At 42.9% G+C, this 22,750-nt stretch overlaps 1 protein-coding gene across 7 annotated transcripts in view; it reads left to right on the top strand.

Annotated features, from left to right (window-relative positions):
• FAM193A (family with sequence similarity 193 member A) overlaps nucleotides 1-19,640 on the top strand; it is a 391,927-nt gene extending 372,287 nt beyond the window's left edge. For all 7 annotated transcript variants that reach the window (XM_029592130.1, XM_029592147.1, XM_029592139.1 and 4 more), the window contains 3 exons: nucleotides 12,764-13,580; nucleotides 17,570-17,651; nucleotides 18,760-19,640. In XM_029592130.1, coding sequence (XP_029447990.1) covers nucleotides 12,764-13,580; nucleotides 17,570-17,651; nucleotides 18,760-18,853 — 993 coding nt within the window. In that variant the 3' untranslated portion in view covers nucleotides 18,854-19,640. The remainder of the gene's footprint in view (nucleotides 1-12,763; nucleotides 13,581-17,569; nucleotides 17,652-18,759) is intronic.
• The last annotated feature ends 3,110 nt before the right edge of the window (nucleotides 19,641-22,750 follow it).

Here is a 22,750-nt window from a genome sequence, read left to right as displayed (position 1 = left end):
GGAGGAAGGTAGCAAGGGAGGTGATCCTTCTCTTCCCCTGCCTTTCCCTATCTCGGATCTTCCCCTTTTTTTCTCTCCCATTCTTGATGCTTTTCTCCTCTTCTCTTCCCATCCTTGATGCTTGTCCCTCCTTTACTCCCCATCCAAGATTCTTTCTTGTCCTCCATGCTATCTCCCCTTCCCTACACAAATTACTAAGCTTCCCTTTAGCCCACCCAAATAAAACTCAAAATGAGATTTGAAAACTACTTAATTTTTATAAAGAAAAATTACATTTACATTTAATATGCAACAGAATTTCAGAAACTTTGCTGCGGAATTTTCTAACCCTTGAGTTGGAAAGCTGGAGCTGCTGGTGTAGTTAATGTTAGCAATTGGCTCAGTTTCTCTGCATCCCACTCAAAACTGTATTAACATGGCTCAGCAAGTTACCAGTGTTGCAGACAAGAGGGAAAAGACTGCAAAGGGAAGAGGAAAACAAGCAGCTGAGCCAGTAAAATAGAGGTGCAATAGCGAAATGGAGGGAGTAGTGGGAGAAGCACATAAGGAAGGATATGTTCCATTGAGTACACAATTTCCAAAGGTCTGTTGTAAGAAGTGACCTTAATGGGTGGGGGAGAGGATCTGCTCAATTCCCAGTCCATTCTTCCTTTCCCTAACCTCCACTCAATGCTCAGTCATTTCTCCTTTCCCTTGCTTGATTCCACCCCTCTGTAAGCCCTCACACCAAGCCTCAATCCATCCCTCTTCTGTCTCCCCAGCCTGTTTTATTTTCGACTTAGTTGTGTAATTTTCCTGTTACATGCCTTGTTGACAGGAAAGTTTAAATGCATAAGTTGAAAAATAAAACAAACCGATATGGTCAAGCACATAAGGTGGTGTACAGTATATACTGTCAGTGGTAATTTTCTAAGAAAAAATGTACTGGGTCAGAGCCAGTGATTGCCTCCATCTTCAATTCTTTCCCAGTGGGGAAAAGGGAGCAAGTTGAAAAAGGTTTTGCAATGGTGCCTACTACTACTATTTAACATTTCTATAGCGCTACATGACATATGCAGCACTATGCACACAGTCCCTGCTCAATAGAGTTTACAATCTAATAATACAAACATATAGGACAAGAGACATGGGGTATTTCATAAAACAAGATAGTGGTTAAAAAGAAAATAAAGTTAACAAGGCTAAAAGTAGACAAGCATAAGATTTAAAAGCGGTTTCAAAAAGGTGGGTCTTTAGATGGGATTTAAACACAGCAAGAGGCCGTTTTCCTAGTGTGTAGCCAGATGGACTCAGGACCCAATGGGTTATGCTCCCCTGTGAGCAGATGGAGACTGAGTCAGGTTACAGAGCTGACGTCACAGTACGTATACCCCTGCAGTAACCTCAGCTCTCCAAATTTCTTTGTCTCCAGCAGATAGTGGACATACCTCTCCCTTTCGGGATTGTTGTACTTTTTGGAAGGAGAAATTCAACATTTTAAATTGGAGAAAATTGAGCCCTGCTTTCCTGTGATGATACCTAAAGGTCTGTCCCACAGTTGAGAATTCCTGAGGCGATTTCCAAGATCCCTTGGAGGTGTGCCTTGGTTCGGTAGCCGGTTTCCGGTGTGGACTTTGCTGCTTAGGCAGCTGAAAGGCAATGGGTGCAGGAAGCCGAGCTCGGTGGTGACAGCCAAAGCCCTCTCCCCCCGCAGCTGGAGACACACTCTGTACTCAGCCAGTAAGTGCTGAGCCCAGGTAAGTTTAAAAAAAAAAAAAAAGATTTACCTTCCGATTCAGACACAATTAGAGGGATTTTCGGTAGGATTCCCCCCCGGTATCCTTGCTCAGCACGCCATACCAACATTGTTCCCACTTCCTTTGGGGTAAGGGGAATTGGGCTTCTGAGTGGGTTGAACAGCCCCCAGTGAGCTAGGCCCCACAATAAGCTTGGTTGGCACACCACGTGGTAGGCCATGATGGTGCCATCTTGGGCACGTTTCTGTGCGTGCCATATTGCCCTTCATAGGACGTAAGTGCGCACAGTGCGTCAGCTCTGCACACACACTGTTCACATAATGGGCACATCCCTGTGCGCACAACTTAGAAAGCGAGCGATACAGGAAGGCTGTGTGCACGGACTGTACATGTACCTCACCGCACCTAGATACTCGTAAATTGTTCACATACATTTTTAAGTGCAAGCCGATTTAACACACAGCTACCACCGCCAATGGCGCCGGCAACCAAGAAACCTAAGCGCCTTGCTCTTTGCATTGCTTGTCATATTAGGGCTTCACAGCCTGAGCTGGACTCCAACTTATGTGAGCACTGTGAGGAAGCCGAAGGAGAGATGGCCTCCTCGGACTTTGCTAAGCCAGGCTCCTCCCATTCAGAAGATGGGTTGGTCACAGCCTTAACTGGCAGTACACCCTTGACTGGGTCATTCGTGGGAGAAGGAAATACAACTGGGCCCACCCCTGTATCTCCTGGACTAAGCATGGATCTGACTGCCTTCTCTTTGGTGGAGATTTTCCAGGGGCTACAAGCCTTCGTACAGGCAGTCTGCTGTCTCTCTGACCCCTGTCCGGACGGAACCTCAGCCAGTGAACCCTATTCTCCCATTCCTACCAGCAGACCCCGAGGCATGCCACGCCTTACTAAGGATATCCCTGGTAGGGACTCAGATGGCACGAACGAAGAGGAGGACCCAGATTCCTTGGAAGATGAGGAAATCCCCCCCCCCCCCCGGGTTAAAACTGTATCGGACCATGTTATAATTCTTTCACAGAGACAAATTGCCTGCCCTGGTTTCCCAGACCCTGAAGACGCTGGGAGTTCCTGGGGTGGATTCTATGACCAAACCAAAGAAGAATCCCATTCTGATCTCCCTACTGAAAGCTTCTTGCTACTTTCCAATGATGGACATAATCCTGGAGTTGATTGATCTGGAATGGGATGGCCCGGAAGCAAGTTTTAAAGGGGTCGAGCATTGGAAGCTCTATACCCTCTGGATCCAGCGGGAAGAGAACATTTGTGTTTCCCTAAAGTGGATGCACTGGTCTGTGCCATCTCTAAGCGAACAACTACCCCAGTAGAGGGAGGAGCAGCCTTAAAAAAAATGCCCACGATAGACAGATTGAGTCTATCCTTAAGCCTTTGACACAGTAGCAATGACCTTACAAATTGCTTCTTGTTGCGCTTTGGTGGCTCGTTTGTGTCTACTTCTCTCTCAGATGGCTCAGGGGTGAATTCTAGAGCAGTTATGGAACCCGCTGTCACCTTTTTAGCAGACACAGGCTCTGATTTAGTCCGTACTTCGGCCAGAGGAGTGGCCTCAGTGGTGGCAGCCAGACAGCTATGGCTGTGGAATTGGTCAGCTGACGCAATCGCCAAAGCTAATCTTAAAAAGATACCCTGTGAAGGATCACTCCTATTCGGGAGTGAGTTGGAAAAGCTGGCCAGTAAATGGGGTGAATGTTCAGTTCCCTGGTTACAGGAAGATAAGAGGAAGCAGTTTTGCCCCTACAGAAATTCGACATTTCAGAGGTCTCGACCCCTTGGGAGGCCCCAAACCCCCCAATGAAATGTTACTGACCCACCTTCGGGATGAGGAGATAGGGGGTAGTCTGTCTCTCTTTTACCAACACTGAATCAAGATCACTTTGGACAAATGGGTACTGGAAGTCATACAAGAAAGATATGTGCTGGAATTCCACAGCACTCCTTGGGACGTATTCATAATGTCTCCTTGTCACTCCCAGTACAAGAAGCAGGCAGCAGAAATTACACTTCTAAGGCTCCTCAGGATGAGGGCTTATGATCCCAGTACCTATGCCCCAGGAAAATACGGAGCATTATTCCATTTATTTTGTCATACCCATCCTGGACCTCGAGTGTCAATTGTCACCTGCGAGCGACTCATTTTTGCATTGAGACTTTACACTCCATGGTAATGGCTGTACAATCGGGAGAGTTCCTAACCTCCCTGGACCTATCTGAAGCCTACCTACATATTCCAATCTGACAAGAACACCAATGTGTTCCTATGTTTTGCGGTATTGGGCCAACATTATCAGTTTTGGGTACTACCCTTTGGCTTAGCCACCGCCCCAGAACATTTTCCAAGATTATGGTGGTCGTGGTGGCAGCATTGAGGAAAGATGAGATCCTGGGGCACCCATACTTGGACGATTGGCTGATCCGGGCCAAGTCCATGGAAAAGGGCCTCCTGGCAACCAACAAGGTAGCGGCTCTCTCCTGCTTCAGGGGTGAGGTGAATGGCCCTATTGGCCCATCCTGACGTAACCCGTTTTCTGAAGGGAGTGAAGCACCTTCGATCTTCCTTATGGTTTCCGGTTCCCTTGTGGAATCTTAATTTAGCACTGGATTTTTTGGCAGGTCATTCCTTTTGACTGCTGTGTAGTCTTTCCTTGACTTTGAAATCGGTGCTCCTGATGGCTATATGCTCGGCACGTCACATCTCTGAACTGCAGGCATTGTCATGCCGGGAACCATTCCTCCGGCTGACTCCAGGGGTAGTACAGCTACCTACTGTTCCATCCTTCTTGTCCAAGGTAGTATCGGAATTTCATTTGAATCAGTCCATTTCGTTGCCATCCCTAGATAAACTCCAAGACGCGGAGGAATATTGTCTCCTCCATCATTTGGATTACAAGAGACTTGTCGTGCAGTATGTGGAAGTCTCAGAACTGGTCCAAAAGACGGATCGTCTGTTTGTCCTTCACAGTGGAAGGAAGCAGGGCAAACCAGCTCGCTGGATTAAGGAGGTGGTCACAGGAGCCTATGTGAAGGCTGGAAAGCCATTACCTTCTCAGATTAGAGCTCATTCCACTAGGGCTCAGGCGGTCTCATGGGTGGAAGTTAGACTGCTGTCTTCCATTGATATCTGCCTTGCAGCGAAGTGGTCCTCCTTGCACACCTTCTCCAGGTTTTATCGCCTGAACATACAGACCTGAGAGGACACAGGCTTTATACGGGTGGTGTTGACCAGACCGCAGGCAGCCTTCCACCCCGATCGGGAGTAACTTTTGTACATCCCATTGGTTCTGAGTCCATCTGGCGACATGCTAGGAAATGGAGAAATTACTTACCTGATAATTTCGTTTTCCTTAGTGTAGACAGATGGACTCGGCATCCCGCCCTCGGTTGCCCAAGAACCGCACCACGGGCCCTCCTGTGGAGTGGGCCTCAAATCCAAGGGTGTTTGTCCAGTCCTTAGATTGAGGTACCTATATTCTTACTGAAGTTCAGTGTTTATGGTTGATTGAGTACTGTTACGGTTATCTGTTTTTAATCATATTTTTAATCTTCTTTTTAACCTTCTTTTTAATCAAGTCCTTTCACTAGTATATCCACAGTAGCTTTTGAAGAGAATACTGGAAAGCTTAGGTCACTGCAGGGGTATATGTACTGTGATATCAGCTTTGCAACCTGACTCCGTCTCCATCTGCTGGCATGGGGGCATAACTGATTGGTCCTGAGTCCAGCTGTCTGCACTAAGGAAAACAAATTATCAGGTAAGTAATTTGTCCAATGTTTTACTTTATTGCTTATTTCTAATGTGTCTCTTCCTCCGGATTGTTCTAGTCTGGTAGATGTCAAGGGATAGGTTTGGTGATGGAAGGGATGGGGGGAGGGGTGAAAAACTATGAAAATGTATATGCTGTTTCATATTGTATGTGGCGAGTGTAAGGGTCATCACTCACTACGTATGCTATATTTGTGCTATTGATTTCTTCAATAAAAAGTTTAAACATTAAACACAATAAGAGATGGAGCAAAACATACCATTCAAGAAGACTTTTCCAAGCATACAGCTCAGCCAGGAGGAAAGCATAGAGTTGGGAATTGGCGATAGAGAAGAAGGGTCCAGATAGGAGTGATTTGTCTGAGCAGTGCGAAGAGAGAGATAGTGAGGTGCTGCAGAGTGAAGGCATTTGTAGGTGAGAAAGAGGAGCTTGAACTGTATGTGGGAGCAGATAGGAGCCAATGTAGTGACTTCAGAAGAAGGGTTATGTGAGCATAGCGAATTGGGTGAAAGATAAGTCAGGCAGCTGAGTTTGCAACAGATTGCAGTGGAGAAAGAAGGCTTGCCGGGAGACCTATGAGGAGCAGGTTGCAATAGTCTTAAGTGTGAGGAGATTAGAGAATGTATAAGGGTTCTGATAGTATGTTCAGAAAGGAAACTACGTATTTTGGCAGTGTTATAAAGAAAGAGCTTTGGATATGAATAGAGAAAGAGAGGAGTTGAAGAGGACTCCAAAGCTTATGGGACCAGGATGATGACTGTGATATCCACAGAAACAGAGAAAGGAGGAAGAGGGGAGGTGGCCTGACATAACTTGCTTGAAAATCATCATGCCATTAATGTAAAGAGATCCTGAAAAAGGAGCTGGAGATTAGGCACAGTATGGACAGGGTAAGTTGTTACTGGAAGTCTAGTATGTAAATTGCTCACTTCTACATTTTCATTATTTATGAACTTAACACATTTGTTCACATTTTAAACATCCAGTATGATGGCTATTTCATTTTCTCCCCTTTCTTGCAAAAATATTTGACTCCCTAAAATGTCAGCAGATTTATGTGGATTACAAATGGCACTTTTGCAGATTGTTCCAGACAGTTTGTTGCAAAACAGTATGCTCTTAAAGTAAATTTTCAAAATCACACTTCATTATTTCCTGCATTCTTTGTAAAATAAAATTAAAAACTGAAAAATGCTTCCATAAGTATTCAGCTCTTCATACTAGTACATGGTAGAACCACCTTTAGCTGCAATAACAGCTTTCGTATGATGGTATAAGTTTCTATTAGCTTTGCACACTGTTTGGGAGTGATTTTTACCCATTCTTCCTGGCAGATTTGCTCCAGGTTGTTCAGGTTGGTTGGATGACGCTTATGGACTGCAATTTTCAAATAGTGCCACAGATTCTCGATTGGATTGAAATCTGGACTTTGACTTGGCCATTTTAGAACATTCACCTTTTTTTGTTCAACCACTCCTATATAGCTTTGGCCTTGTACTTGGGGTCATTCTTCTGCTGAAATTTTTTTTAGCAGACTGAAGCAGGTTGTCTTGCAGTATCTCCCTGTATGTTGTACCATCCATCTGTAATTCAATTTTAAAAAGATGCCCAGTCCCTGCTGAGGAAAAGCAACCCCATGCTTTACTGTTGGGATGGCGTTTGCTGCGGAATGGGCTGTGTTAGGTTTGTGCCACACACAGTTTTTTGAATTTTGGCCAAAAAGCTCCATTTTTGTCTCATCTGACCTCAAAACCTTATCTCACGTTTTAACTGGGTCACTCTGATGCTTTCTGACAAACTCCAGACGTGCTTTGATGTGGTTTTTCTTCAGTAATGGCTTTTTCTAGCCACCCTCCTATGCAGTACAGTTGTATGCAGAGCTCTTGATGTGCTTGATTGGTGCCAGTCTCAGCCACTGACCCCTGTAGTTCCTTCAAAGTGATTGTTAGCCTCTCTATGGCTTCCATCACAAATCTCCTCCTTGCTCTGACGCTGAGTTTTGAGAGACAGCCTTGTTCTAAGCAGTGTCTTGTTGGTGTGATGCATTCTCCATTTCCTCAGAATTGATCCAGCCGTTCTCACTGGGATATCCAAGCACTTAAAATTTATTTTATAGCCTTTTCCTATCTTGTGTATGTCTATAAATTAATCTTTAATTTCCTTAGAATGCTATTTGGTCTTCATTTTCACAGCTTTCCTTCAGAATCACAGTCTGACTAATGGTACTGGAATTAGGTGGTATTTTATTCAGAAAAGCTGATCTTTTTTTTTATTCACAAGCAGAGGCCAATTATAAGCCAATTGTTACAGCAATATCTTTCATATGTGTAAACTTGGAGCTTCTACAGCACTGGGGTTGAATACTTATGCAAGCAGCATTTTTCTTTTTTTTTTTTTTTTTACCAAAAATGCTGTGAAATATAATTGAATGAAAATTTACTTTAAGAGCATATTGATTTTCAATAAACATACTGTCTGGAACAATCTGTGTAATTTCATTTCAAATCCACACAAATCTGATCACTTTTTAGGGGGGTCGAATACTTTTGCAAGCCACTGTATATATGATGTACTGCAAACACTGAAGGCTTTTTGGCTACCAGTCACATTGTTCTCAAATCCGATAAAATAAACATTTTTATTGTGATGATTTTTAGGCATGAGTGTGGTTCCTGCTTGTGCTCTGTGATTGTAGTTTCTCCTAGGACAAGCAGGATGGTAGTCCTCACACATGGATGACATAATCAGATGGAACCTGGCACAGAAAACTTCTGTCTGTTTCTAGAACTTTGACTGGCACACTGAGCATGCTCAGCATGTCCTAATCCATGCGAGGTTCCTCTTCTGTCTTTTTTCCACAGATCTGTTGTCTCGCAGTCTTGGGAGCTTGTGCTTTTTTTATGAAAAACTAATCCAAATTTCAGCTATTTTTTTGCCTTTTTTCTGCGCTGGGTCCCTCTCTGTTCCACCTGGCCTTAGTCAGTCTTGCAGCGCAGTCGGTTTCCCATTGCGGTGTCCTTTGGGACCTGCAGGCCATCGTCCGTTCACGGCCTTATTTTTTTGTCATTGTGCCCCCGGACTATGTCAATAACAGATCCATATAAGGTGTGCATCTTCTGACTGGGAGCATCCCACGACATTCGGGGGTGCCACCTCTGTGACCAGATGGCTTCCAAGGGCTGGCGGGCCTGCTCGATAAGATGGAGAAGCTGTTCAGCCCTAAGAAGTCAGAGCCTTCGGCATCGGTATGACACCGAAGGATTGGTGGGAACCGATGGGCTCCGATCCTCACCCTCCCCCCGGTGACCATGAAGGAACGGGGTGCTGGTGATTGAGCCTCTTCGGTCTTTTCTAGGTCGATGACATCTGGATTTTCACATTCCACCTCCGCACTGGGGAAAGACCGGGTCGAGCACTATGGGAAGTCAAGAAAGCATCGACATCAGTCGCCATTAGAGCACAGAGTAAGTCTCGGAATGGCACTGGTTCTTGCCACATTGCCCACAAAGCAACCCAAGGCAAAGAGGTTCCACCCTCCATCGATGCCAGGGCTACAGGGCAGTCCCCACCGATTCCGGTGCCGGGTACCTACCTACCCTCAAGGCTCAGAGGAGGTTTGTGCCACCCTTCCTCCAGCGCATCCTGTTCTGGCATCTGCAACCTTTGAGGAGGAACTGGAGCTCAGGGTGCAGTTGGCAGTGAATTGAGTCCGTGCCGCCACCAGCCCTGGTGGCCGCAGCCTTCCTGCTGGGAGCAGCTGTTGGAGCACCTCGATGTTCTTCTCAGCGTCCTCCCTACTCAGCTGGCTCCTGTGCCCCGGGGGCCATCAATACCTCGTGGGGCACGTTGCTCCCTCAATACAATGCTTCTTATTTCATGGCTCCTCAAATGAGGAAGGTCCTTTGAGGCTGGTGGCACTATGCCTTCCTGCCCGTGGATTTGCCCGTGGGTCCATCAGCGCCATCGGGGCCCGCAATGCCTAGGCCTTGGAGGATGCCCAGGCCTTCTTCCCCGGCTCTGTTTAGTGAGGAAAAATGCCCCTTATGACCCCTGGGGTGATGACACCTCTGATTCTTTCCCTCGGACCCGTCTCTCCCGGAGGAATGGCAGAAGTCCCCACCCAAGAACGTAACCTTTTCAGGCTTTGTGCAGGCCATGGCAGAAGCCATTCTGTTCCAGCTAATGACAGAGGAGAGCATTAGGCACAAGATGCTAAAAGCTCTCCATTTTGTTGACGCCCCAAAGGAGGTTGTGGTCTTTACAATACATGACATCTTCAAGGAGCTACTCCTCAGGATTTGAGAGCACCTCTTCATGGTTCCGCCTGTGAATAGAAAGGTGGATGGGGGTGTACCTGGTCCAGCATGCCACTGGTTTTAAAAAGTGTCCGCTCCCCCACCAATCTGTGGTGGTTGAGTCTGAGCTGAAAAAGGCCAAGCTCTTCCGAACCCTCAGCTCACTCCCCTGGGGAGGGAGCACAGGGCGCTGGATGCACTGGGTGGGATGGTCTTTCAGGGCACCATGTTGATAGCCTGAATTGCCTCCTATCAGCTCTATAAGACAGTACTCCAGTAATCTCTGAAAAGAGGTTTAGGCAGTGGTCAACCTTCTGCCCCAACAGCAGCAGGACACTATATTGGTAGTCGTGCATCAGGGCCTTGAATGCGGGAAGCGTGAGATGCTCCACATACATCTTTGAGATGCACAAGTTGCAGCTGCCAGGATTGGCGCCAGCAGGATGGCTTGGCTTCAGGCCTTAGACCTCCAGCCAGAGGTGCAAGAAAGGCTCGCCGACTTGCTGTGTACTGGCAAAAATCTTTTTGGCGATAAGGTGAGGGGTGCAGTGGCTCAGTTGCAGGACCACCAAGAGACCCTCCAGCATCTTTCCACCAGTACCTCTGACTGTTAGCCCTCATGAAACCCACCCACCACCCCACGGAGATGGATTTCATCTGTTTTATTTTTTCATAATTCTTATGTTACAAGACTGAAGAGGATCCCGCGTGGATTATGGCATGCTGAGGATACTCAGTGTGCCAGTCAAAGTTCTAGAAACTTTGATAGACATTTTCTGTGCTGGGCTCCATCTGATGATGTCGCCCATGTGTGAGGACTAACATCCTGCTGTCCTAGGAGAACACCTGTTACAGGTAAGCAATTCTGCTTTCTTATCATTTGACACAAATGAGAGCTTTTGGTATTGCACAGTGGTTTTCACACAGCTGAGAAACCTGGTAATTCCAGTTTGATTCCCCTTATTCACCACTCACTGTGTGACCTTCAGCACCCACCACACCCTAAATGATGCCCCCTTTCTCTGCCCAGATCAGCCAGCAGGAGGAGAAGGAGAGCAGTGATTTCTCAGTTCGTGTAATTGTCCTCTGCCACTCAGAAATTGACTTGTGCTTAAAACTACATGGGACATTGTACTTCAGTTTGTAAGTTGGATCCCGGGTGGCAGAGGGGGAGGACATGGCCAAGGCAAACACCTCCTCTCTCCTCCTGGCAAATCACACCCGTTTGTGCATCAAAGGGGGTGTGGGGGCTCCTTGTTCGTACAGCACTATAGAAATCTTAAGTAGTAGTACCTGAAGCACATACCCACACACCTCTGTCTGACCAGCCACTACCATGGTCTCCCATGATTACATACAAGAGACATGCTTTGTGACCCTTGTGGAAGACTGGGGAATTGGTTATAGGGCCTTCTTTTAAGGTGATAAACAGTACATAGAGGGGGATGTGGGAATTGAGCAGAAGGAAAGGTAATACTAGATGCTGAGTTTATACTAGGTTGTGGGACCTGAACAGTGACCCCCCCCCCAGGCCTGGAGGCACACCTTAGTCTGACTCCAGCCTGTTAAAAGCACATCTCTCTTTATTTGGTAATTACAACAAACAAATATTAGTAGACTGTCTTATCTTCAGAACAGCGTACTCTCATTACTCAGTTTTGTACCACTTCCCTCAGTACTCACAGCTTCGTTACAGCTCAGTGTTGGACAGCATTATTCTACAGGTGCTGCCTTCCTCCTGGAGACCTGGGCCTGGATTGATTATCCCCAGCTGGGTCCCAGTTCTTATTCCTCCCCTGCTGGGCCCCACGCACAGAGCGCTCTCTCTCAAGGGGAATTAAGGTGGACCAGGCATCTAGCCTGGACCTGCACAGATTTAAAAGGAAAATAGGGGGCACTCGGTCACATAGGCCTTTAAAGTTGTCAGACAGCCATGCATTAGAAAAATCTATATTCCAATTTTTGTAGATAAGTAAACAAAAATTGACATTGTTAATCTAAATTGGTTTAGAAAATATAGGTTATTGAAAAATGTATTTCTGATTTCTACTCTGCTAGAAATAGTACATTTAAAAAATGGCATGTAATTGTTTTCATAGGTTTGTCTGCCAATTCCATCTACCTAGTGCTTGATTGACTTGCGAAATCTTTAACATAGCTGACACATTATACATTGGGTACTACTTGTTGTTTTCTTTTGTCCCAGACGTTTATAGGGATGTGCAGAGCAATTTTTTTTCCTTTTGTTTTCTTTTTTTGTTTCATTTTGTGAGTTTTATTTTAGTGTGTGCTATTTCAATTTTAGTGCATGCTAAAACAAAATGAAACTAATAAAAATTTGTATCCCTAAGAGTTTACTCCTCTTCCTTTGGCTTCTGTTGGTTACACAGCAACATGAGCCTTTGGTCACAACTGCCCAATTAAATTTGCCTCCATTTTATCCTTTTTTTTTTACACACTTTATTATTTATTTTTTTAAATTTCTATACTACCAATGCCAAAGGCCTAAGGTGGTTTACACCTTTTTTATCTAACCCAGACATAGCAACGAGCCTTTGGAAACCAGATATTTGTGCATTCTGAATCTGGTCACTAGGTGTTGCCATTGTACAGTTGGTCTTTGCTAGCAAATAAACTTTTAATAGTTTTAAGAATGCATTGCTTTTGTCAAGCAGCCTAGCGGCCAGCCTGTTAGAGGCGAACCAGTAGCAAGATCCTTATTGATTAACTGTGGTCAAGTAAGGGATTTGGTTAGGTTTTTTTTTTGCTTTAAACTAATTCTTTTCTATAAATCTTTGCTAGATAAATTATAAATATTTTAATAACTTTTTCTAAACTAGGGATTGTAAAGCTGAATAAGTCTGGATGAGCAATCATGTTTCTATGTTTAGAGTTTCTCTTCATGATATTGCAGTTAGGTATTTTTCCTCTTTTGTAGCTAGAAGAAAAGGCTCGCCATGAAGCCGAAGCTAGAGAGAGAGAGGAACATCAGCTACTACAGAGACAAAGAGAAGAGGAAGAGGAGCGACTAAAGCAGGAGTTGCAACGACTTCAGGAGCTAAGGGCTATGAAGAAAAAGAAGAGAGAGAGAACCAATAAAGACTTCCAGAAGACAGGCCCAATTTCCCATCACTTTCAGCCAGTGAAAGAACCTATTCCAAACGCCCCAGAAAACATTCAAAATGGCACACTTGAGCAGTTAGACAACATAGAGACCACTTCCATTTCACTGTCTAGGCAGGCTAATAACATGGAACAGAGGCCTGTAACTGAGGTGATCAGTGAACTGGTTACTTCGACAAGCACTAGAGACTCAAAGCAACCTTCCCAGAAAGACATGAAACTTAAACAAGAGCAGCTTTCTCTTCTTTTTGACATAATGCATCATAAGGAAAGTAATGACAAGCAAAAACTGAAGCAAATTAGCAAACACAATTCGGAACAAATTAAAAAACCTGTGGAGTCCTCCAAAACAGCTGAGTTCCATCCTAGAATCAAAAATCAAATAGAATCCAAAGTTAAAGGGGTGGAACTCATGCCTGTGGCAGAGCAGAAAAGGGAAGAGAGAAAAGTTCATAGTAACAATAACAAAAAGCAGCTGAATCATGTGAAGGAAGAGAAAATTGCCATAGTGAATGAGTCCTCTTCTCCTGGGGAGCAGCAAAACAGCAAACTGATACTAACAGATTCACCTCAGCCTAGAGGAAAAACCAAGAAAAATAAGAAGAAGAAAGATAAAGTTAACAATTCCATTGGTAAGTGTAAAAAAAAAAAAAAAAAAAAAGGAAAAATGTTAAATTGTCTTGGGTTAATTTGTATGTGGTATTCTTCCAGGTTTAGATTTCTAAATATGAATTTAAGTAAAATTTAAAACAAAAGTATATTTAAAAATACATTTAAAACCTTACTTTATTTCCTTGTGTATTCAGTATTGTGACTTACCATTTATAACATAAAATGTTGTACATTTAATGTCATATTTTTCATAGTATTATAATATGATAGAAAATGTATAATTGCATTATATTCCAGATTGTTTTATTAATATAGAATTCTACTAGCCATATTGGTCATGGAGTAAACTGCATTCTTTGTAGGGTATGATCCAAAAATAATGTACTACTTGAGCTTTTGAGATCCCTGAAAGACATTTGATGCAGTGTTCAGGAACACAGGCTGCCTTCAGGGTGTGGGGCTAGATATAGTTCTTGGACTCTGAGGTTCAGAGCCAGCCCAGTTCTAGTCTAGAATTAGCAAGGAATAGCAGAGAAATCCAGTCCTGGTCAGAGTCGTCATTCAAGCATAGCACACTTCTGTGTGTTAGTGTAGAGGCAAAGTCTCAGTTCCAAGTACTGGGCTAGGTAACCTTCAGGTTGCTAGGAATAGCTTCCAAGTTCCCAGCCATCCCTTTTCAAGGCCAGAAGCTTAGTCTGGTTCCTCAGTCTCATTCCCTCTAGCAGCTCAGCTTTGCTTGTGCTAGAGGTTTAACATAGTGGCCAGAGCACTGGCCTGCTTCCTCAATTCAATTCCCACCAGTTGCTTGTCCCGATATGAAGGGATCTAGGAGTGTAACATCTTTGGATTATTTTTATGTTGATTTAATAAAAGATATTGCAATCTGCAAAGAATCCAGGCTGATTATTATTAAACTGGCATTTGTGTAGTGGTGACATTCAGGTGTCCTTTCAGATTACCAACTCTTTCCTGGGCACTGATGGACATGGCTATTCAGTTCTCTTAATTGTTTTTACTGATTGAGAAATAAATTTATCTCAGATCATACATAATACACCGATTCTTTCCTAGTTTGTAGGAAGCGATGCCATTAAATTAGATACTTGTGATAAGTCATAGAGCTCATTTTGACAGCACGTGGCAGACATCAAACTGAAATTTCATAATGAAGTGAAACGTGATTTGAAAATGATCTTTGAAATACTTTAATATCTGGATCAGAAATTATACTTTCCTATATTTAATAAAGGTCAATTTTGTAGATAAGTATTTCATATTTTCTGTAAAATATTAACTATTCTTAATTGCAGCCAAAACGCCACTGAAAAATAGAACTTGCACTGTAGCATAGTTTTAAAAATTGTATTACTAGACTGGCCTAACAGCTTAGTGTTTTACTGGCTTTTAAAGGCCTAGATTTTTGCATTCTTGGTATATTTTTTTTAATAGTGATGATTGTTTGCCTTATTGGGATGGTACTTTTCCTTTGGATGTCCTTAGTACTAGAAGCTGAATTATGCACATAAAAACATAAGAAATGCCATTTTCAGATCAAAGGTCCATCAGGCCCAGCATTCTGTCACAAGTACCTGGCTTTCCTAAATCTACATGGCTAATAATTGTTTATGGACTTTTCCTTCAGGGACTGGTCTTTTTAAACCTAGCTAGACTAACCACTTTCACCATATCCTGTGGGAACAAATTCCACAGTTTAATTATGCACTGAGTGAAAAAATATTTGTTCAGTTTGATTTAAATCTGCTACCTTTTAGCTTCATGGAGTGATCCCCTAGCCCTAGTACTATTTGATAAGGTAAATAACCGTTCCCTATTTACCCATTCCACTCCACTCAAGATTTTACAGACCTCTATCATATCTCCTGTCAATCTCTTCTCGAAGCTAAAGAGCCCTTTACAGCCTTTCCTTATAGGGGAGCCATTCCATCCACTTTATCATTTTGGTCACCCTTCGTTGTATCTTTTCTAGTTCCTTTATAATTTGTTTAGAGGTGGGGTGACCAGAACTTCACACAGTACTCAAGGAGTGATTACACCATGGATCAATCCACAGACATTATGATATCCTCTATTTCATTTTCCTTTCCCTGTTTTTCAATGCTTCATATATAGAATTGTCAGCATTGAAGCATTGAGAAGTGTAATATAAATAAATCTTTAATAACAAGGCTATCGTGCACTCAATGCTCGGGTGGCAAAAACATGTGTCATCCCCAGCAGGGGCATAAAATGACTTCTAAAATTGGTGGTGCACCAGGAAGGCTGGTGATACAGGCTAGGGGTCCAACTTTGCATGACAGGGTCAGCCTGCTGGCCTCTTTGGCTCCCTCCCAAACCTGCCACACAACAAGCCTGACCTCTCACCCCAGTCTTGCCCTACAGAACAACAAACTCACCCAGACCCCAAGCCACATGCTCCCACAACATAGCAAGAAGCCTACTGAAACCCCCCCACTCCTACTACAATCCCACACAGACCACCCTGACACAATGGCAAGGCCGCTTGAATCCCAGTTCTTCAACAAAACAAGTCCACGCAGATCCCCTCACAACAAAACAGCAACAAGAAGACGACTGTGTATGGGACCCCCACTTTCCCATTCCTGATTGTCTCTGTGACAAGGCCTCCTAAACCCCCCCCCACACCCCACACACACACACACACACACCCCAGCTCATCATCAAAGCTGCCGAGATCCAATTGCCTACCTTTTCCCTCACACAAGGCCACTTAAATCCTCCAGGCTTCCATGAGTCCCCTGAATACTCCTTATTGCCCCCCTCAAAAAATAACCATATACAGCATTTAGGACACACTAAGCACAGAGACATGGAAATTAAATGCTGAAGATAGCAATATCAAGAATACAGTGGGGCCTTTTGTCAAGTCTGACATGAATTTTTAAACTTATTGTTTATAACATTTTTACGTCTTAGGTCATATATTCCAGTAGCCATACAAAATATTGGGGCTGATTGTCAAAATAGCCCATCCATGTGCAAAGTATACTGGTACTTTGCACTCACAGACTTAGTGTAAAAAAAAAAAATTTCAAAAGGAAAATGTGCAAGGACTTTCCCTTTAAAAAAAAAAAAAAAAATGGGCATTTTCACCAGCTTTTTTGTGCAGTCTGAATTTGGCATATGTGCGCTCTATTTTCCAATCCCGCCCAAGGGCAGCCCGAGAAACACCTTCCCTTAACTCAGCTAAAAATACATGTGCTTTTAGAAAATGTAAGGGTGAGCAATTCTGAAAAAGCCCTTGCACATGTGTACATTGTCCTTTATGAGTGAGCCAGAAAGGCTTTTAAAAAGTACCCTTGAAAATGTGTGATTTTTGTCTGCCTTGAGTTTTTCCCTCAGTTTCTTCACTGCTTTCACCTTGTCTGTCTTTTAACTTCTTTTTCTGGTTCTTCTTTTTCTTCATCCATCCATCCCCCCTTCTTTCTTAGGAAGGCAAGGCAGATGTGACTCCCCGTGTTCTCAGAAAGGAGCTCCTGCATGTTTAAGAGTCACCACTGGTGACTGTGTGAGGTGCTGGCCTGGATCAGAACCTCCGACAGTGGTGACTTTTCTGTGGCATACCTGATTGGTTCTGAAGGCCCACCAGGGTGCCATGGTACACTGGTTGGGAAACTGTGCTAGCCAGCAAGGGCATGGACGGCTCCCCCGCCATTCCATACGTTTCTGCGCCTCTAGGATGTTGGAGCCTCCTTTTACCTTGACAGCCAAAGAAAATTATGTATCCATCTTTCTCTTCTCTTCCTTTTCCCCCATGCGGTAGTACATGCTATGGGATTAACATATACCATGCATGTATTTATTCATTTTAAAACATTTATTTCCACACTTAGAAAAATTAAGTTTATGTTCAAAGCAGTTCTCAGGCTTTAGCTAAACTTGGCCTAAATTGTTTTACTTCTGGTAAAAAAAAAAAAAAAAATTCCTTCCAAAATTAATTTGAATTCTCTTGCCTGTACTTGTTTTTCAGATGATGTGTTTCTGCCCAAAGACATTGACCTAGACAGTGTGGAAATGGATGAGACAGAGCGGGAAGTAGAATATTTTAAAAGGTAAACAAAACTGGTTTAAATGTCTTGTAAGTTCTTCCCAAGTTTAGATCAAAAATAAAAACCTTGCAGGAAGTTTGCTCGTTGGCATCGTGGCTAATGGGAGATGGCTCTCCTCTGGGATGGGGCATGATCTCTGGGCTCCTCTATTTCAAGCTAGCTTTTGAAACTCCTTTCCCATTAAGCTCTTTGTCCTGTTTCAGAGTCTTGAGCACAAAACCAGTTTCTGCCGTTCTCTGGACTGGTGACTTAAATTGAGATGTGGAGCACCCCAGAGACTAGAGAAATGTAACACATCTGCTGGCTGTCATTAACGCTGGCTCTCAAGGGAGCCGCAGTTTGTCTTATGACCACAGGAGTCCGTTAGGTTTAAGGGGAGAGCCAGGCAGTTACTGAGGCGCAAGCCTTCCAACTTATTATAGTTGAAAAAAATGTAAATTAAAATAGTGTGAGTTTTTTAATTCAAATTTTACCTTTAGATTGTCTTTGTAAACTGACACCCACAAATGTTTGCCAAAGCTTTCTGGATTGTAGATATACTACAGTTTATTTTAAAACAATACATTGCCGCTTTCTGCCGATGTTCTCGGATAACAATAAACCTTTCTTTTAAAACAAAAAAGTACTGTCAGTGGATTACCACCTTTATGACTGAATTGTTTTAAAGCTTTGTGATTGGCAGAATAGGCCCTAGTGCCCATTCTGCCAATCATATTACTAGATTGACTAGTCTGTTTTCATGCCTCCTCCCCAAAAACATGTTATTGTATAATGCCGCTGCATGCAGTGAGTGACATTTCAACTGTTCCACTGCAATTTGCAGAAGACCTTTTCCCTATGGTGTATTTTTAAAGCTAGAAAACCCATCTATTTTAAAACACTTATGAGCAGAAAATCATTGCTGCTTTAGAATAAGTTACTATGACCACTTCAGTTTGTGTTCTGGACCTGCAACTCCCACCCCACACCTTCCTCCATCCACTTAATGAGGACTGTCAGGTCAGAGAGCAGATTATTCCTTTAATTTGTCTATAGCACACCATATCATATTTTGGGGTTTTTTTTAGTTGGGGACTATTTATATGTGGGGTTTTTTTCCCTCTCTTTCTAGATTCTGCTTGGACTCTGCCAGACAGACCAGGCAGAGACTTTCCATTAACTGGTCCAACTTTAGCTTGAAGAAAACCACCTTTGCTGCACACTGAAATGGCATAACTTGGGGAAAGAACCCTGCAGGAACCAGTAAATTTCAACTCCTCTGATTTCTGTCCTGCTGTGCTGAGAGCTTATCTGGTCTTGAGCCAGTGTTGCCTTGCCTTGTCCCCAGTGCTGGGTGGATCTGCACTGAACCCCTTGGCCTGATGATTCTTGCAATGAAATTGCCACTTTCTACCTGAATTTGTTAGCTTGTGTGCTTGTAGTCTGTGAGTGAGACTTTGATTGTAGCTGTATGCTGCTGGAGTTGGAACAATAGCTTTTTTCCAGTTCCTTCCGATTGCCTTGGCCTCAGGTACTCTAAACTGCTTCATAGGCTTGGGTGGAGGCCAGAATACTAGACTGCATCATTGAGAGTGGCTCCTGTCACTTCTGCAATTCGCTGTTTTGTTATCCTGACTGCTGACAAAGGAAAAGACTTGGTCAGTTGTGTTTTCGTCTGCTCCAGAATACTCCAAACATGTCTTCATGGAAAAGAGGCTCATATGGGACAACCATTTCTTCAGTTCTTTCACGATCTACTGTTTTAAAGTGTACAAGTTACGCTCTTTGTGTTTGATTTTTTTTTTTCCTGACTTGTAGCCAGCTTGTGTAAGAATACTTGCAGAATGAGAAAGTTAAAGAAGAAAAAGAACAATACTCACACTATCAACCTGTTATAGAGTGTATAATTGTATTAACACTGAAGCCTAACTGGCTACTTTTTTAACATATTGTTAAGTAATATTAAAATCATGTCTTTCTTTTTGAAAGATGGAATACATTAGTATGGCAGAAAGTTTGTGGCTCATTTCGTTTTTTCCCTCTCCCCATTGGTGAACTATGATGTTGAGAAAGCTCTCTTTGATTATATCCATTTTTTTCATTATAGTCTGAAGTTTAGCAGATTACGCATCATCTCAACACAGCTACCGTGTATTATACAACCTTGGTAAAAGAAAAATATTTAAAAAGGAGATGTTTATCGCCCTGGAGTTTTTGTGAAAGCACACATTGCAAACATTCTTCCTATCCTGGTACTTGTCTGATCTTTTATCAAACTAGCTTATAGAGCAGTAGATATCTGATGGGACCCATCCTGAGTGATCCTGCATCAAATAAGGCAAAATTTGGAGAAAATTTACCAGTAACTTGTTTTTCCTCTAAAGGCACATAATAGCAATATCCACTAGTGACCAAATAGTTTAGTGTAGTTTATTTTTGTCTGCTCTGTTAAAATGCTGCTTACAAGAAAACTGTACCTGTAAACAGTGTCTGTTTTGTTTTTTTATACTGAGCTAACTTTTAGTAATAAAAAACATTTGCTTTTGAAAACAAGCAAAGATAAATTGCTATAAGAAAAATGAATCTCTTCTCTCTTACCTGTACCCTCTTAGCTGTTCCGTGCATAAATTGGACAATGAAGATGAAGGTAGGTTTTATAGAGTAAGTGGACTAATTCTTTTGATTATAAAACATATTTAAATAGAATACATATGTTTATTTTGTAGAGGGAAAAAATGTTTGCATTTTTCAGCTTCTCATTTAAAAAACAAACAAACCATGCTGTTTGTACTTTCAGCTCATTTGGATTTGCTATGACAAAGAATGTAAAGACTTTCACAGTCAAGACTTTTTATCTTTTTTATTCTTAATTACTTTTGGAATATTTCTATAATTCTTTCACGATGAAAATGTGCAGTGAAGCTAAATCCTATTTTAATGTATTTTGATTTGTATTTTTTTTTAGACAATGTGAAAAACGTGAAGACTTTTACAAGGCACTATATACTTGCAGAGAGGAGAAAATAAAAGGGGTGGGTGTAGGGGAATGGATCAGTTATCTCAAAAAGTATTCATAATTCACGAAGTGGAAACACATTTTTAGAACGAAGGGGTCATGATATGAGGCTGGAGAGGGTAGACTTAAGAGTAATGTAAGGCAGTGTTTCTTCACAAAAAGAGAGAGATGAATAGAAAAGTTTCCAGCTGAAAGTGGTAAGAGAATCAGTTTTGGAATTCCAGAAGGTATGGGGAAGCAAAGATAAATCCAAAGATCAAGTAGGGTACTAGATAGGATGACATGGGCAGACTTCATGAGCTGTGGGGTCTTTGCTACATTGTCTGTTATATAAACATTAGTCCCTATTTTTGCTAGCCCCAGAACCTGTTACTAAAATTCTGGGGTCTGTGAAACAGTCCATCGGTGCTCTTGACTCTGTTGATGGCTTCTTTGAACCTTTTCATGAAGCTGGACCCTAATTGAAATCTCGTGCATATCAATCCCTTAAAAGTACTCTGCTTTTTGGCTTAAGTTGAAGAGGGTTCAGCATAAGTCAGGTTCTTGAAGCATGACATTTTCCATGTTTAGCTCTGAGGCCTCAGACATGGTCAGTACCAAAAGTGGCTGCATCTGAAGAACCACAGTTCTTACCTAATTGCGCTTGAGGCTTCTCTGCATTCCCAGATATTATTCCTTTCCTGGATGATATCTTTGCATCAATCGAGATAGCCCCCTGACCAGAGAAATATTTAGAGCCTTACAGCAATGTTTTGACAAAGCTTGCAGGGCTGTACTTCATGGAGCACATGCAGTGACAGATTCAGATTTTTGTCACCTGTAAGCACTGTTGGTGCTCTCACTTCACCCCAGCCCCCTTTCAGACAGGTCAGATAACACCATTGAAAACTGGGATCTACACAGGGTCCAGTGTAAACCCCGCTTTTCCAGTTCTGTAATCACTGCATCCAGAAATTCTCCCAGTGGATACAGAGTATGACTAGAATGTTTCTTCATGGACAGCAAGACATGCTCTCTCAGAGCTCAGAAGGAAACCTTTCTGAGCATGCATGGGTGTTTGCTTGCACTTGTCTTGTGCAAGTGTTCTCAGTCTTTTTTTCTTACACTGCTATGGCTAAACAGCCTGAGTTTTTTCTGCTTTGATCATTTAGTGTGTGTTTCTTCAGTGTTTATCTCTGTCTCCAATTTTTGCCATCAGATGTCCTTAAACATTTTGTTAGTCATGTTGGAGAAAACACCATTTACACCAGTGTTTCCCAGCTTTTTCATACCCAGAACACACTTTTAACAAAAATATGTGGCATACCAACCTCCATGGAGCAGGTCACGAAGACATGGAGAGGATTCATATGGCCTAAAGAGCTAGGGAAGCACTGAAAAGCTCCACCACTTCCAAAACAGTAGAGAGATGGCGAAGACACACATGAACCTGTCACAATGCATAAGCTCCCTAGGGAAAAAGGAGAAATCGGTGCGATGTAAGCACCTGGCTCACTTTGGTATGTGGCTGACAGAGCTCCCTTGCTGCTGCTGCTTCCAGCACTCAAAATGAATCACATCCAGTGCTCAGTGCACACTCTCCACATCTTAACTCTGTCTGGAGATAAGACAGAGGCTTCAAGAAGTCAAACATGGGGAAGATGAGAAGGGGACTGTGTGTGCTGCACAAAGTGGGTCCCAGCTATCTGCCCTGCATACTAGTCAGGGCTCATGCTGTAGCTAGGAAGAGGCAGGCATAATTATATATGTTCTCAGAGTTCCTATAAGTTTAAGAGCCAACATTGGTGTCTTATTGCTGCAAGATGCTGAGAGCTGAGCTCAGCTTCTAGCCTGGAACATAGCATCAATCGGTGGTGACTTTATAGCACACCTGATCAGGTCTGAAAGCACACCAGTGTGCCAGTTGGGAAACAGATTTAAGTTATGTAAGAACTGTAGGCTTAAAATGGCTACTGCTGACCTACACAATATCTGCCTGAGATGCCTAGAGCAGGGCTTCCCAAATCTGTCCTGGGGACCCCACAGCCAGTCGGGTTTTCAGGATATCCACAATGAATATGCATGAGATACATTTGCATACCATGGAGACTCAGTATGTGCAAATTTA

The sequence above is a fragment of the Rhinatrema bivittatum genome, chromosome 1 (assembly GCF_901001135.1).
Source record: "Rhinatrema bivittatum chromosome 1, aRhiBiv1.1, whole genome shotgun sequence".
NCBI classification, from domain to species: Eukaryota; Metazoa; Chordata; class Amphibia; order Gymnophiona; family Rhinatrematidae; genus Rhinatrema; species Rhinatrema bivittatum.
Note: the sequence above shows the minus strand (reverse complement) of the source record. Positions and strands in the feature narration are given on the sequence as shown.